The 18,164-nt window shown below is 42.4% G+C and overlaps 1 protein-coding gene across 1 annotated transcript in view; it reads right to left on the bottom strand.

The window, feature by feature from the left end:
• The window catches only part of CASQ1 (calsequestrin 1), a 71,652-nt gene that overhangs the window by 26,396 nt on the left and 27,092 nt on the right, over positions 1-18,164 (bottom strand). Inside the window, exons 3-6 of the mRNA XM_075283259.1 lie at positions 12,512-12,612; positions 9,237-9,348; positions 3,688-3,761; positions 603-733 (exon numbers count right to left, since the gene is read on the bottom strand). Coding sequence (XP_075139360.1) covers positions 603-733; positions 3,688-3,761; positions 9,237-9,348; positions 12,512-12,612 — 418 coding nt within the window. The remainder of the gene's footprint in view (positions 1-602; positions 734-3,687; positions 3,762-9,236; positions 9,349-12,511; positions 12,613-18,164) is intronic.

Below are 18,164 nucleotides of genomic sequence, written 5' to 3'. Positions count from 1 at the left end.
CATAGCCCAGCGAATTGAGTTCAAGCTACTAATGCTAACATACAAAGCCATCCACAACCTGTCCCCTCCATATATCTCTGACCTAATCTCCCGCTACCTGCCCACACGTAACCTCAGATCCTCCAATGACCTCCTACTCCGCTCTGCCCTCATCCGCTCCTCACACAACCGTCTCCAAGATTTCTCCCGTGCATCCCCCATACTCTAGAACTCCCTACCACGACACATAAGACTGACCCCCACAATCACAGGATTCAAGAAGGCCCTGAAGACTCACCTATTCAGGAAGGCCTACAACCTCCAATAACACTATCACCGCACCGCCATCTGTACAGTCTCCCCCTCTCCTTCTGTCTCTACCCCCCTTCCCCCATAGATTGTAAGCCCTCGCGGGCAGGGCCCTCTACCCCACTTTGCCATTCGGTCATTGTTAGTGTTATATCTGCCTGTATATTTTGTGTACTGTATGTAAACCCTCAAATGTAAAGGACCTTGGGATTAATGGTGCTATATAAATAATCAATAATAATAATAATTGGTAATGGTTAAGGATGTCATTTAAGATGACCCTACTTTCTAGTACTGGTGTGGCAGTGACATACCTCTTGTGATGGTGCAGGAATTCTACAATCTCCTTCTCGCTGTTGGGCTTGTTGGGAATTGTCACGGGCTCATCATGGAAAGGCTCATAGTAGTCAATCTCGTTGAGCTTCAGGTTCAACTTCTTGGCAACCTGAGTCCCGAAACAGAGAAATTTTCTTAAATCGAGTAATCATGACTGGGCCAGATATCAGAAAGTAGAGTTGAGTAGTGAATGGGCTCTTCAAACGTAATAGGTCATCCTTTTTGGCCTGGTGACCCATAAACTATGATTACTATACTTATAGATCCAGTATCATGGTCAAGATATTTGACCAATATGGATGTCAATAAATCATTGTTAATGACCATCAAAGTCCATGACCATGTAGATTAGAACAACTGAAGATCCACCAAAGTTTACAAAATATTGCTGGATTATTTATTGACCTCAAATTTCAAGTCTCCTCTGCCCCTTATCTACAGTCCACAAATAAGACGTCTACTCCAATATCTCAAATATACTTCGAGCCTACAGCAGAAATCAATCTGGATGCAGTAGAGCAATTAAATCTAGTTATTGCACGCATGTATCGGATATTAGCTGTAACTCGTGAAGGCGGACGGTATTTTTTATTGCCTAGTTATACTACAGAGAGTGTCAGAACTAATTCCAATGCTACACTGTCAACTTTTTAACTCTTTCTTTGGCTAAGCTTGGCAAAGTCTCAAAGATATTAGAACCATCTGGTGAAAGAGATCAGACTCATGAACGTGAATAAAACTGGGTTGGGCACTACAGTGAAAAGGTCCTTTGGTGGTGGCCTACCTATCATTCATTGCTCAAGCTTAGATAGTACTAGACCCCAGGATAAGTTAAAATATTAATAGCCTTAGGATAGGTCACATTATGGGGATAATGTCACTCCTTAAGGAGAGACCACCTATTAGGTGTGTGGAGACTTATACAGTCATAGTCGCTCCACTGTAATGGATCATGGGAGGAATATGCAAATCTGTCTCCCAAGGTTTAGGGAAAGTCGGGCATGATGTTCAGGGTGCTTCCTATAGAGGGCAGCATAACAGAGGCACTGTCTCCCTATTTACATCTTGGGAGACAGATTTGCATATTCCTCCCATGATCCCTTACAGTGGAGTGACTATGGCTGTATAAGTCTCCACACACCTAATAGGTGGTCTCTCCTTAAGGAGTGACATTATCCCCATAATCTGGTCTCTCAGCCTCTCACTTCTACCAAGTCAGTTCTCTCTATGCTGTGCTGACGAGGTCCAACCAGACCGAAACGGCCGTTCCTATCTGAGAAACTGACTTGGTAAAAATATCACATTATGCAGTAAAGGCTTCTGGGAAAATCGGGCATGATGTTCAGAGTGCTTCCTATAGAGGGCAGCATAATAGAGGCACTGTCTCCCTATTTACATCTTGGGAGACAGATTTGCATATTCCTCCCATGATCCCTTACAGTTTAGTGACTATGGCTGTATAAGTCTCCACACACCTAATAGGTGGTCTCTCCTTAAGCAGTGATTATCCCCATAATCTGGTCTCTCAGCCTCTCACTTCTACCAAGTCAGTTTTCTCTACGCTGTGCTGACGAGGTCCAACCAAACTGAAACGGCCGTTCCTATCTGAGAAACTGACTTGGTAAAAATCCCACATTATGCAGTAAAGGCTTCTGGGAAAATTGGGCATGATGTTCACAGTGCTTCCTATAGAGGGCAGCATAACAGAGGCACTGTCTCCCTATTTACATCTTGGAAATGGAAAAAATGGCAGCACTCCAACATTTAGAAAAAGTGTGGGTTTATTCCAAGCAGCTACATACATTTACATCTTTGGATATAGCTTTGCATATTCCTCCTAGGATAGGTCAATACTTGATGTGTGCAGGTTTGATACGCGGGACTCTCAAAAAGTAGCTGCTTGAAAGGGCAATGGCTCTCAGTTGAAGACCTATCCTAAGGATGGGTCATCATTATTACAACCCTGGAAAACCCCTTCAAACTGGCCAGAACTCCTTTCCCTCTTACTACTGGCAGGGGGAGGCAATAAGCACTTGTGAAATATATGGTTGGATAGAATTACTTTGCTGCAACATTGAAGCTCATTGGTGCCGGAACTGTAGAAGCACCTTGCTAGTTTTCGTCTTCTTTCCCTTTAAAAAACAGTCAAGCAACGCCATGACTAATTACCCACCTATACCCCCCGATGCTGCCTCCACATGTGACAAGTCGGTGACTAACTACTCTTGTCTTGAATGCACAGTATTTCTCTGACAGTCTAAGTAGCAGTCATGGCTTTTAATTGCAATGTAGGGAATTGTATCAAAATACCAATTACTTGGTCTGGCCGTACGCTTGTGTTTCATGTTTCCGTCACATCGATTTTGTTTTGGATTCTGACATTAGGGTGACGCAACAACCAGCATGTGTGTGATGGCTAGCAGGAGATATTAACTTCTTGTTAGCTTCTAATGGGTCATTGAGACTAGAGAGAAGGAAACATTAGTGGTGGTCCGTGATCCGGGTAGCCCTACCAATTCTATTCAAGCACCCTTTCAAGATGGTTGAAGTTTTCTATGACTTAGCATGAGGCTTGTCTTAGAGTACTACATATAGGGCCATAGCCATCAGCTGTACTATCAGACTTCCCATATTCAAGAAAGCTTGGTTCAGTCAAGTATACTTGAGTTCTTAATGGGGAGGTGGGAGAAAGCTTTTATCGGACTGGGTCACCAGAGTACCAGAGGATCTTCCAATGGGTCCAGGATCAAACACAATAATGGTACAGCAGAGGACAACAATTTTGAAGACTAACATGGCCTTTTTCCTAGGGTACCTAAGGGTGGGCCCCAAGAATCATTTTATCTGGTGGGACCAAGAAACATCAGTCTGATACTGCTGATGCCAGACATTTCTGGTGGCTTATCTCCCTTGAAAACAAAATGCTGATCTTTTTCTCTCTGACATAGTCCGAACAACCTTAAGTTCAATACTTTTGGATTCGTTCCTACAGTAGATCTCCTAGAGTTTGAGGAAAGCCTTCCACATTACAAATTTTTTGGACTACCTTTAAATGACTCTTACCTTGCTGTCAAAAGTAGCGAAGAATGGTATGTAGGGGTGGAATTCTTCAGCTGCATCCTCATAGGCTTTGTAATCTGTTGAAGGAAAAACATATATTTTGTGACCTACTGGCTTAGGGTTGAATATGAAGAACCTTTAGACTCATTGATTCAGTGAACTATAGGACAGCATGGTGGACTATAGATTCAACCAGATGTAGACTTGAGAAATCAGATAGATTTTTAGTAGATCTTCCAATGGTTGAAGAACCATAACACAGATTTGGTTGGGATGGTAGCGTTATCTAGATATATTGTTACTCATTTGTTGTGCATCAACTTAGGGTCATAGAATCAAAACGACCCTTTTTGGTTGGTATTGGAGTAGAAAAAACTGCCATTGTAGTACTCATGAAGACCCGTACTTTACTTTTCCCATGGCTTTGGGGGATGGGCCTCTCTTTCGAAAGGTTGCTCTTTCTTGGCCTGCATATAAATGGAAACTGGTTGTCGATGATAAACTGGGTTCCTCTGACTCCCTAAGATAAGCCCACAATGTAATGGAAGAATATAACAGTTTCAAGGACATCGCCCGTGTGTGAATTCTGAAGATTAAGCGTGTCTCCCTACCTCATCCATCTGTACAACGTCTGAAGGAAAGGCTATGGCCGCTGCGTCTCAAAGGGAGCAGCCATCCATTTATATATGAGTTTTATTTAGCAACATTACATTAGCCTCCTCCATTATTAAGAGGGCCGCGGGCTATTGCAGACTCTCTTATCATTGCATTACATATGTTGGAGCATTAAACATTATGCTGAAGACTGTGATAAGAGAACATTGGGCAGTATAAAGCTGTGGTTGATCTCGCCTTCGATTGTAGTCAGTAGTTGCTGGGTCGGTACTACAACATTGTTAGACCTTCTCTTCACCCATTAGGAATTTTGGGGTATGGCCACAATAGACCTCTTTAAATGAGGGCTTCTGTAAAGGGCTCAGGGATTATGCACGCAGAATGTACCATTGAGGACATATGGGGCCTCCTTCTCGTAAATGATCTCCATGACCAGTCAAAAATGGATCACTTGTCTTCAACTAGTACTTCTTTCACTCATGACTCCTCTAAAAATTATAATCTATTTACCCTGAGCCATATAAAGGCCACCTGACTATCAGTTCTGAAACGTACTGGTGGCAATTTCATGTAGACTTTCTGATGCCCAAATCTAGTCTTTACGATGCCCTAAATTTGGAGGCGTTGTTGGATTTGACCTATACATTACACTTTCTATAATTTCAAAAATTCTACCATAGTAAAGCAATTTCACAAAAAATCTGTTCATGCATCTCGGCTTATCCATTGGTTTCCACAGTTTGCCGTGTTTTTGTGGCCGCAAAATAACGCGCCGTATACGATCCCGGCTCCCATTGAAATCAATGGGAGCTTTTACGGCGTGCAAAGTCTCACATGCCGTATATGTGCCAGATCACGCGGCACATTACTCTGTGTTAATGGACCCTTAGGCAAAACTATCATATTGACCAGGGTAAAAATGAAGGTCTCACTACAATGGAAGGTTGACAGAGAACTATCTCTAGAAGGTCACCATTGTTTTCGATATATATACTGACATTATATGTCAGTCTGGTGTTTCTGCATGGTCTTATACAAGGTTTTGAGAGACTAAACAAGCTTCGTACATCTTCTGGCTATGGTACTGGGTATGTCTTCTGATGATGAACGTCTCCAGATCTCTTACGATCCGTTTCATGTTATTACTAGTATCAGATACAGGTACAAGTCACGCAGTCGCTTTCTCATTACTCAGGGAGTGCACTTACACTGCACGCTTGTCAGGACTGTGTGGGCAGGAGAAGGTAAGCGTATGCAAATAAACAAGGATTAATGTACTGTGAGGCTCGATGTACAGCCCAATAATATTGGAAAATGTAGCGCTCTCTGCACAGGGGTCTGTCCATATACACAGGATGAAGTCCAAAGGTTTATTAACCCTTACCAAATTAAACAACAAGATGACTGGTTATCTGGAAATATAGCATGACAATTTCTCCCATAACTTTTTGGTATAGTTCCAGAAGAATCCTATGTCTCCATTGGTGGCCCCATGTTTGGTTGGAAAGCTATAGAGAACATGTGTTACTGGCACGGATGTATCATGCTGCTCAGCCAGAACCAGCAAGCTGCCACCCTAATGATAGTAACATGGACAGATGACTAGATCATCATCTAAAACACAGAGTCCCCACTTCTACAATACGCCCATCATGAGAATCTAGGCTAAAGGTACAAGACAATGACAGGCTGACACTTGTGGTACAGGATAATGACAGGCTGATACTTGGGGTACAGGATAATGACAGGCTGATACTTGGGGTACAGGATAATGACAGGCTGACACTTGGGGTACAGGATAATGACAGGCTGATACTTGGGGTACAGGATAATGACAGGCTGATACTTGGGGTACAGGATAATGACAGGCTGACACTTGGGGTACAGGATAATGACAGGCTGATACTCGGGGTACAGGGTAATGACAGTCTGACACTTGGGGTACAGGATAATGACAGGCTGATACTTGGGGTACAGGATAATGACAGGCTGATACTTGGGGTGCAGGACAATGACAGGCTGATACTTGGGGTACAGGATAATGACAGGCTGACACTTGGGGTACAGGATAATGACAGGCTGATACTTGGGGTACAGGATAATGACAGGCTGACACTTGGGGTACAGGATAATGACAGGCTGATACTCGGGGTACAGGATAATGACAGGCTGATACTTGGGGTACAGGATAATGACAGGCTGACACTTGGGGTACAGGATAATGACAGGCTGATACTTGGGGTATAGGATAATGACAGGCTGACACTTGGGGTACAGGATAATGACAGGCTGATACTTGGGGTACAGGATAATGACAGGCTGATACTGGGGGTACAGGATAATGACAGGCTGATACTTGGGCTACAGGATAATGACAGGCTGATACTTGGGCTACAGGATAATGACAGGCTGATACTTGGGGTACAGGATAATGACAGGCTGATACTTGGGGTACAGGATAATGACAGGCTGATACTTGGGGTACAGAACAATGACACGCTGACACTTGGGGTACAGGACAATGACACGTTGTTACTTGGGGTACAGGACAATGACAGGCTGATACTTGGCGTGCAGGATAAGGACACAGATGTTGGGGGATTTTCTGTAATGGCTTCTGGGATTATTTCACACAACACTTGAGAGGTTCTGTTAATGGGCCACATAAACATGTGCGGCGGCAGGAGGAGGGGGAGGGGGGTCTCGCTGTGGCACCAGGCCGGGGGTGCTGCGGAAGCATCTTTGTGTACTGAGGCATTGAATGGTGTGGTAGCTCGCTGGCTGCTGACTCACTAAATCTTTTAATACCCCCATTAAATGCGCCTTTCATTTGAGCTATTAACCCTTAAGTGAAAAGCTGGTGCTTGTATCAATGGTGGACGTACGTCTCTTACCCATGTATATTTATTACACTGTACCCCTGAAAGCAATGAGATATAGCTCCATACCACAGCACTTATAAGGGAGAACTCTACCATGCAGAGAGTCTGAAGGCTAGGTAAGGCCCTTGGCAGGACAATAGAGCCCCTACCTCTGGGTCACTCATGGTATATAGTGATGATAACAGAGATATCATTAATGGCTGTATTTGTAGGAGGGGGCTCAGGTTTAATATCCCACTGTCCTTGCTGCCTGATGGGGACTTATAGATATTACATGAGACAGTATATGAGGGTGTATTGATAGGGTGTAGGGAGGTATAGATTGTATATGAGGGTGTATAGGTAGTACATAAGGATTCATAGATACTGACGTAAATAAGGAAGTTTAGATATTTTATGAGAACATATAGACAGGATGTGAGGATGTATAGATAGTATGTGAGGTGGTATAGATAGTATGTGAGCATGTATAGCTAGTATATGAGGGTATAGATAGTATGAGGGGTGGTATAGATAGTTTATGAGGATGTATAGATAGTATATGAGGTGGTATAGATAGTATGTGAGGATGTATAGATAGTATATGAGGGTATAGATAGTATGAGGGGTGGTATAGATAGTATATGAGGATGTATAGATAGTATATGAGGTGGTATAGATAGTATGAGGGGTGGTATAGATAGTATATGAGGATGTATAGATAGTGTATTAGGACTTATATATAAATAGGATGTGAAGATGCATAGATATTACAGGAAGATGTATAGATAGTACATGATGATGTATAGATAGTATATGAAGATATAGATGTTACATGACAATGTATAGATTTTCCAAGGGGATATAGAGATAATATATGAGGGCGTATAGATAGGATGTATAGGATAGGCTGTATAGATAGGCTATGAGGATGCATAGATTTTATATGGGGATGTATAGTTAGTACATGAAAATGTATAAATTATGTAAGGATGTATAGATTGTACATTAGGACATGTTGATAGTATGTGAGGAATGGATGTATAGACTGCAAATGAGGATATATAGATAACATGTGAGGAAGTATAGGTAGTATGTCAGGATATACAGATAGCACTTGAGGACAAAGAGATTGTATACGCGGATGTATAGATAGTGTGTAAGAACGTATAGATTGTACATGAGGATTTATAGATAGTACATGAGCATACATAGTAAATAAGGACATATTGACAGTACATGAGGAGGTATAGATAGTGAGTATGTATAAATAGTAGGTGAAAGCATATAGATACTGTAGTACCTAATGACATACAGATAGTATGTGAATATTTGTATGTTCCCTGAAGACATATAGATCATGAGTACATATAGATATTAGGTGAGGAAGACATATAGATAATATGTGAGGATGTATAGATAGTATAAGATGATGTATAGACAGTACGTGAAGACTATCCAGTGTAAAACCATGCTGTGGCTCTGATCCGCTGGTCCTCTCTTTGTAAGCCCATTGTACTGGGATCTGCTGAGTGTCACCATATAATCTGGATTCATCCCCTCTTCCCGAGGCTTCATGGGCAGAAAATTCCTCTGACAGACTGGCCTGAAATCCTCCGTCAGCATTTTACACGCATCGATTTCTGCCCCCGGTAAATGGTTGTAGTCAAAACAGAACAGCGACCAGCCAGATAATCTGCAGACCGCCATGTAATGCAGGACCCTCAGGACCCTTCCGGATTAACAGATGTGCCAGACTTTCATACTACACTTTTCAATGTCCATCATTTATATTGATGGGGTCTTGGTATGCTTGAGATATTTGTGAAGACTCTCCCGATACATACAGCTAACGTACACTACAGAAGCAATTGTCTATATTATCTCCAGAAAATCTCCTCCCCGAAAAGACCATTTACAGTGAAGCCATCCGAAATTGCACTAAAAAGTGTCCTTCAAAGAAGATGGACAGTATGGCTATTTGGTGTCTGTCGAAAGTGAAGTATCCGCATTTACATTGAGTGACTACCATTGTGAAATTGTCGTAGACCACTGGATCAATAAAATTCTACTTACGCTCTGACTCCTCATTCTTGAAATAACCAATCAGTTTGGGTTCATCATCAATATTCTCAAAGGCGGCAAGTTCATGACTTCCATCAATGAATTCCACTGGGTCCTCCAGAACCTACAAAGGACAAAGTCCACTTTCGTTAAACCATCTCCTTATGTCACATACTGTTTTAGATTACTTGAATCAGTGCTATGTTATCAATGTATTAGTCTTACTGGTTCTTTCCATGCTCGGCTGGAGCACTGGTAGAGTAGATCCTCCAGAACCTAATAAGTCATCTTTTGTTAAAACATCTTACATAGGTTTGAGCGATCGGGATCGGGAAAGATTGGATCTTGATCGGCGATTGAGCAATTTCACGATCGAGATCGGCTGGAAGATGATCGGAAATCAGATTTTGAAATCTCAAGATCGGTTCAACCATACTGTATATATAATATACAATTGGGGTTGAGCGATCAGATTCAGGAAAGATCGGATCGGATTGGCAATCGAGCAAATTCCATGATTGTGATCGGATTTTAAAATCGATCCTGAAATCTCAAGATCGGCTCAACCCTAATCTTACATCAATCACTAGCGAGCAGTACGATTTTTGATTACTTGAATTAGGTCTACATTCTCAATATATTAGCCCTTCTAGTTCTTTCCCTGCTCCATTTGGAGTGCGGCTAGAGGGTAGTTCTGAATGGGTGGTCCTCCAGAACCTACAAAGAACTTAGTGCACTTTCATTAAGACTTCACCATACATCAACCACTAGCAACTAGCATATTTTGGGATGACTTGAATCATCTCTACATTCTCAATATAATAGCCCTTCTGGTTCTTTCCCTGCTCCATTGGAGTACGGCTAGAGGGTACTTCTGAATGAGTGGTCCTCAAGAACCTACAAAGAACTTAGTGCACTTTCATGAAGACTTCTCCATACATCAACCACTAGCAATGACTTGATTCATCTCTACCTTCTTGATATATTAGCCCTACTGGTTCTTTCCATGGTCATTTGGAGCACCAGAAGAGGATGAAGCTTTGGAACAGGGGAAGGGTTAAGATTTCGGTCTCAGGAGGGAGGTTTCTGTTATAGTAAGCTGCCTCCAAGTCTAAACAGCCATGTTTTTACCATTTTGATTAAGATATAGTCTATTTTATGTTCAATCCTCATAATAGGGAAAATACAATTTATTTTCTCTCTGGCACCGACCACTGATGAACGGTGACTGTGTGGCCTGGAAGACCTTCAAAAAAAGAAAGGTTAATTGTTAGTATTCGACCTAAATAACCTCCCTGGGTACTCTGTATTATTCCAAACATGTCTGTTTCCTAGGGAAGGGATTTCAATAGCTTTTTTTTCTGATTGAGCTGTGCAATCTTTCAGATTTCGTTATATTCCGGAGCTGTAATTGGGGTCAGCCGGGACTTAATTCTGTAAACACTGGATTTACTGTCTGTGCCAAGCAGAGTGTGTCCTCTTAAAATAATGCTGCCAATAACTAGGAGCAAGAGGCATCTTAATTATGAAAAATAGGTATTAGAGCTACCACGGTGTTGGCGATTTAGCTTAATATGTGGAATCCAAAGTCAACTACCTGCAGATATAGCCTCTTCGGCCGGGGGTGTTATGATCCCATGATGATTTTGCCCTCCCCCATCTTCTGTCTCTTGACTACCTTGGTGAGGTTTCATATATTTTACCTCTACCGCTAATGTCACATTTCTATCTCTTGGCCTCCTGTTGCTCTTGTCTAATTCTCCTCATTATACTGTTCCGTTCTTCATCGTAGTCATCAGTCTCTTCACCTCCTGAGTGACTCCACTTGTCTCTCCTCATCATCGTTCTTCTCACTCCCATCTCTCAAATGTCCTCAGTTTCTCCTCTCGCCATTTATATAACATCTGCAGCCTCTTTTTACACGAACTTTGGTCTGCCTGTCTTCTGTCATGGCCATACCCTCTAGATAGATGTCAACCGAACGCTAATTCTGCTAACAATTATTACTCCTGATTTACCCCATTCATACATTTAGTGGAATGTACGCGTGTTTTCAGTAGCTAGAGGAGAATAAACTGCTGTTAGACACGTCTGGTGGAAGCCTATCTTCTCAGAGAGCAAAAGATTGGGCCATATTGAAATTCAACAGTTGATCCTTCTTTCCCCCAACATCTACCATTGAGACAAAGTTAGCCCAGTCAGTCCCACCAATTTTTTTTTGGATTTGTTTTTCTACTTCCTAACTTTTTAACTTTACTTTCACCTCATCTCTTCTCCTCCACTTTTCCCCTCTTCCTCCCTTACTTCCTACCTTCCTTCTCTTACAAATGTTATCTTCTGGTGTCCATCTACTTTCCGACTTCCTAACTCTCATCTCGTTTCTTCTACGTTTCCTCTGTTTCCCTCATTTTGCCATGCTTTTTCGACTCCCTTACTTCCTACCTTCCATCTCTTCACTTTATCTCTTCTTTTCACTACCTTCAAGTCTACTATTGTGGACTTCCCCTTCCTCTTCTGGCCTCCTCTTCCTTGCTTTTCTTTGTAGTGGATTTTGCTTCCTTTTTTCCAGTTCCTCTTCCATTCCCCCCCCCCCATTTCTCAGACTAGCTCTTGTCATCAACAATCTTGTCCTATTTCCTTTTGTCTTTTCTTTCCATCCTACCGAGTTAATCAAGTCTTCGAAGAGTCCAGCTTCACTTTCCATCCACATTTAAGAGTCCTTCTGTTAACACGATGGGAAGTTGACCACCACTGGCGTCTCTCACTCTAGTAGACTCAGCCTTACATTATATACTCAGCCATTGAGAAATATATATTGCACAACTTCTCCTGTGGAGGCCATGCAGGACATTAGAGAGATTCCCACATAGTTTATGGCCAAACCCTTCTAGTAATAACTAAAGTCCATGACAAAATTTAGGAGTCTTGAATTTACTCTTCGTCATGACTTAGTTGGTCCATGGATGGTCCATTTATCTACTCTGTGGATCTAAATATCATTCAAATATTATGCATTCCAATGGAAGACTGATCTGATACATATAGACCTGATTTGATGGTGACCACATCTGACCATTTCTAGTCATGACTGATGTGACAATATGCATTGAGTGTAGCTTGCAACTGTGTCCTGTATGTAATATGGAACGTCAAAGCTTATACACTATGGGCCCATAGACGTTTTGTGCTACATTACCACTTCTAGGGACCCGAAATAAGGTCATATGGATGAGTTATGTCACATATCATCAAAATATTAAAAAAAAATATTTTCTTATTGGACTCACATCAAGTAGGAACTCAACCAGAGTGTCTGCTGAAAACTCTCCATCATACTCAATAATCTCGTCATCCTTAAACACATAGATGCTGTCTTCTTCCTCCAATCCTAAATGAAAAAGAAAATTAAAAAGATTTAAAAAAAAAAAAAAAAAGCCAGATCATGTGACTTGTTGTGCAAGAACATACAACAAAAAATTGTAAGCCTTAGATTTTTAATACTCCATCTTATTTTGTGTTTTGCTGTGTACATCTGTTTTTATCAGGTTTGATATGCTTTTTAATTTAAATTTTTTATTTATTTAGTGTTTTTCTCACTTTTACTCATTAGCACAGATTTTCCTGCTCAGGCCATAAATGAATAAAAATATTGCTGTTCTTTAAGACACAAATGGATATGTTACAGATTTCGTCTTTCACGTCACGCTTGTTTACAGTCGGAACCTTTTCCCATTTTTGCAGATTTATTACGATTTTGTTTTAATAACAATTTATAGATTTTTCTAAGAATAACTGTGCTCATGTAGCCATCGGAGCTCTGCTATTCTCCCTCTGTCTGTGTTCATTTCCTCTGGGCAGACCAGTTTCCCCGCAGTCTTTTTGGGATTTAGTACAAGGTATACTGAATTGCAAATACGAGAATAGGGGTGGATACTTTTGCAACCAATATTTTTCCTTTTATTTCTGTAGTGCATCTAATCCCCTACTACACAGTCCAGTCATAGTAATGTGACCACCGCCTACTTTTGACATCCACCGCCTACTTTTGACGTGAACATTAAATAACCAGTGGCAGAAGCCACGTGTCATCAGCCATCTGGGTGCACTGATCTCTGTGGAAGGCACGATGGATCAACACAAGTATGCATCTATCCTTGCGGACCATGTTCACCAGTACATGCGAATTGTTTTTCCTCAGCATGATAGCATCTACCAGAAGGACAATGCGACGTAGCATAAAGCTCGCAGTGTACGTGCGTGGTTGGAGGAGCACCAGGATGAGTTTACCGTACTCCCTTGGCCAGCAAATTCCCCGGACTTGAACCCGATCTACAATCTGTGGGACCACCTCAATTGGGTTGTTAACGCCATGGATGCTCAACCGCGTAATCTAGCGCAACTGGCCACGGCACTGGAGTCTTCATGGCTCAAAATCCCAGTGACATCATCACAACATCCCCTCTCTTCCTGCACGTCTCGCAGCGGTCTGCTCTGCCAAAGGTGGTTCTGGATTTTGACAGGTGGTCACATTAATGTGACTGGACTGTGTATTTGGTGTCCACAGCTTCTATGCAGACCTATATGTCTCTATGGTAACAAACTGCAAACAAATTCTGTGTGTAGTCGGATCTTGTGGAAATCTATTATTACCTTCTATTTGCTCTCACTTTTCGACTACATTTTAATGAGTCCTGGCCTCAAAATAGACAGGAATACAACTTGGTCTAAGTTTTGCCTCCAGGCCCACAGCCCCCTGGACCCATAACAGGAGTCTGTTACCATGCAGGCACATGTTTTGTTTTGTTTTTATTTATAGGAGCAATGGTGTTCATAATTAGATAGATATTATATGGGAAGTCCCGAAAGTGACCTGGGTATTTTTTATGTATTTAGGTACAAAATTCTACACTGAATTTCATTACGTAGCTTTACAGATGCGAGCTCCACTTTTTTTCAGCCATAGGGTTGATATGATAAAATTCTACCTGCCTGCAGCTACCACTAGGGGGCGCACCGCATACAGCTCCTACTGTCAATATGAGCTCCCTCTAGTGGTGGCTGAATTTTATCTTTTACGTCCATAGAAAGCAGAGTATTTGGATCTCAGTGTCAGGAAAATAGTACTCAGACCACTACAAAGATATATAAAGGAATTATTCAGCTCATTTTACTTTCTTCTACCCTGCATATTATTTTATTGGGTCCCTAGATTGTAAGCTCTGGGAAGCAGTGCTGGATATCAGGCTTATTAGCTTCATTATAAGCACAAATCGTCAGTACTGTGAGCTATTGAAGCCAGCTGGGCTGTGTGTCGGAGACATCTGCCTGCGGCTCTGCAGAGATTTGCCGTGGAGTAAAATATTTGATCAGATGGGTAATTTATATTTGGATAAATAAAAACTCTCCGCAAGCTGGCGGTAGAAATGTAGGAATCAATACAGGAGAAGAGCCAAGCAAAGGTGTTTATTACATGGCTGAGTAACCTTCTGGATGAGGCTCAGGTACCATATAGGAGCAGTGATATACCTTACACCTTAAAGGGGTTCTATAATGGAGAACCATTTAAGATTATAGAAGGCCCATTGACAATAAGCTGATCAGAATGTGTTCACCTACTTGGACGCTACGTAACCAACTATACCTGTGGGAAAACAAGCAAATATTTGTTTTCCCTACAGCACCTCTGCAGGTGAAACTAAGTATTACACAGTGTCCATTCATATCAATAAGTTATCTGGGTAACAGGAGAGGTCCTCTAAAGCGAAAGCTGCTCTTTGGAACCCCTCTCCACTATTGCCCAGTGAGGATCCATTGAATTAATGGGGCTGCAATACCCTGTACAGCCTGTGGACAAGGGTGGTTTTCATTCCGTAGAACCCCTTTAATTCAGAGTTCCCTATAAGGGTATATGGTTGTAATATAAAGCAGTGTCATGGTTGAGACCTCCCCTTTAACTACAAAGGAAAGTCAGTAACAAAGCACTTGTATTATGATGGATCTGGCCCATCAATGGCTTGGTCCTGTAACTCTCAAGGTATGCTTGTAGATTCGCAACTGATGGACTGATGGTTGCGTAGGCCACCCATATATAGACCACTGGTTAGCAGGTCAACCATACATGAGAGGACAATTATGAACCCACCTATACATGGATCACAGGTTAACAGGCTATCCGTTTATGGACCATAGGTTAACAGGTCACCCATACATGGACCACTGGTTAAAAGGCCACCCATACTTGGGCCACAGGTAAAGGAACCATACATACATAGGCCACCGGTTAAGAGGCTACCCATACATGGACCACATGCTAAAAAGCTACCCATACATAGACCACGGGTTGAGGCAACCCCTTACATGGACCACAGGTTGAGGCAACCCCTCACATGGACCACAGGTTGATTCAACACCTTACATGTACCACAGGTTGAGGCGACCCCTTACATGGACCACAGGTTGAGGCAACACCTTACATGGACCACAGGTTGAGGCAACCCCTTACATGGACCACAGGTAAAGGAACTGTACATACACAGGCCACCGGTTAAGAGGCTACCCATACATGGACCACAGGCTAAAAAGCTACCCATACATGGACCACAGGTTGAGGCAACCCCTTACATGGACCACAGGTTTAGAGGCCACCCATACATGGGTCACAGGTTAATAGGCCTACTACACATGGGTCGCAAGTTAAAGAGCCACGCCTGCATAGAGTTCTCCTCTTAATACAGTTATATTTTAAGCTTAACCAATACCCCTTGAGCAGTAACCCCATGAGAAAGGTCATACAGTTTAGTATATGCCATGGGGCAAAAGATAGAGGGTCTACATCTCAAGTTTGTCCCAGTCCCCTAATTGGTAGAAGGGCCAACGTGCCAGTGGCTCTTATGCCGACATTATGGGTTTTAGGAAGGAGCACACCAAGTACTGGCTGTCCAATCATAGGGCACCAGCAAGTTGTCCCATGGATTTGGCTATTGCCACCCCCTCCCCTTCTCCTCTATCTACATGACTGGTCTTTATAAGAAATCTTCAAGCGTCTCGTAATCTTGTTGATAGTACCAGGAGCTGCGCACCTCCCCCGCACTGTTTACTGGAGTGTCATTCACCCCTCGTCTCTAATTACAAACCAACTCGGGAAATAATTATTTTAGCTGTCAAACCAGGTGCGTGTGCAAAACTAAAATGACTCTCACAACAAGGTTTTCGCTTTTATTAAATTCGCCCATCTGGGGGCACAAAGAGACGCGTTTCGATAATCGTGTTTAACAAGCAGCCTTGTCTACCGCGGAGTAAGACAACAGTAATCTGCAGGCTACACGATAGGAAAGGATGGTGTACGGTTTCAGCCATATCTATTGTCTGTACTGTTAGTGATTTAAAAAAATCGATAAAGTTTTTAAAAAAATTATTTTAAAGGGCAACTCCATCCACTGTGTAGTTCGCCACGGACACAATCAGCATCCTCATATTAATACAGTATTTGCATAGATTATGAATAATGCAACTCACAAACATCTTCAAGGCCATAAAATTTGAGACCATGACCCTGTGCAACAAAAGACATCCCCTGAGGAGGCGTGGAGGTATACAAAAGTGGGCGTGATGATGTCCTAAAGGGGTCGCTGACAAGCCCATGTGGGCATGGCTTTGTTCAAACATTTTCACGCCATTCTGTGTTTGCCATTGGATAAAAATTTGTGCCCAGTAGTTTGCCCCCTAAACTGGCAATTTTGGGGTTGTAGATCCCCTATTAACTATACTCCAGGCCCAGGAGAGGTCACCTGACACTACTATGGAGGCCTGACTACTAAGACATCGGAAGAGTCCTATTTATAAGGGGAATGGGGCCAGAAGGGCTTAATGGGTGATATAGTACACAACAATTTATGGTGGTAAAATAGGGACGTTTAGCTCTTTCTCCCTGGACAGCCCCATAGAATTGTCCATATCAACCCTTTCGGGGTGAGTTACACCCCTTTTCAGGCTTTGACATGCCCAAATATAAGAAAATTCAAAACTCTCTGACAACATTGGGACAATTGGGATCTATACCAGGTACCCACCATTTCACATACTGATGCTGGTCCTAAAAATAGTGGAACCACCCACCTTTGGAGTGAGCTACGCCCCTTTTCACGCTTACACATACCCACATTGGCCAGTATTGTTTCTGAAAATTCGAGACTCTCTGACAACATTGGGACAATTGGGATCTATACAAGGTACCCACCACTTCATATAGTGAAGTCCTTATTCTGGCCCTAAACAGATTGAGACCACCTACTTGGGGGGAAATATGTAGCTTTTTGGCTATGGGTAGGGTTGAGCCAATATTGAGATTTCAGGATCGTTTTTAAAATCCGATTTTCAATCATTTTCCAGCCGATCGCGATCATGAAATTTTCTCGATCGCCGATCGTAATCCGATCTTTTCCGATCCCGATCGCTCAACCCTAATGTTAGCTTTTCCCACAATGATTGGACAGTAGCCACACATTGTGGGAACTAACGTGAGACCTCGATCCTGCCCCCAAAAAATTGGATTGGAATTCCGATTGCGATCGTGAAATTTGCTTGATCGCTGAATCCGATCTTTGCCGATGCCGATTGTTCAACCACAGCTATGAGCATGCCTAAATTTTCCTGCCGATTGTTACTGAAAATTCGAGACTGTTCTGGCAAAATTACAATCAGCAACCATACAAGATACCCATCCAGATCTAGAAGAAACTGTTTACAAGTCTTTGTCGTCCCTTGCAACAACTTATATTTTGTTACGAGCGCTATAAGGAATGAAAGCTGTGATTGGTTGCTTTGAGTTCCATCAGTCTTAGGCCTTGTGCGGGGCCCGAGGGGGCGGAGCATAACACTGGGCTTCCCTCCTATGCCTTGTTATGCTCCGCCTCTCACGCCCTGCACTAGGCATAACACAGA

Source organism: Leptodactylus fuscus, chromosome 7 (assembly GCF_031893055.1).
Source record: "Leptodactylus fuscus isolate aLepFus1 chromosome 7, aLepFus1.hap2, whole genome shotgun sequence".
NCBI classification, from domain to species: Eukaryota; Metazoa; Chordata; class Amphibia; order Anura; family Leptodactylidae; genus Leptodactylus; species Leptodactylus fuscus.
This window is presented reverse-complemented; position numbering and strand designations above follow the sequence as displayed.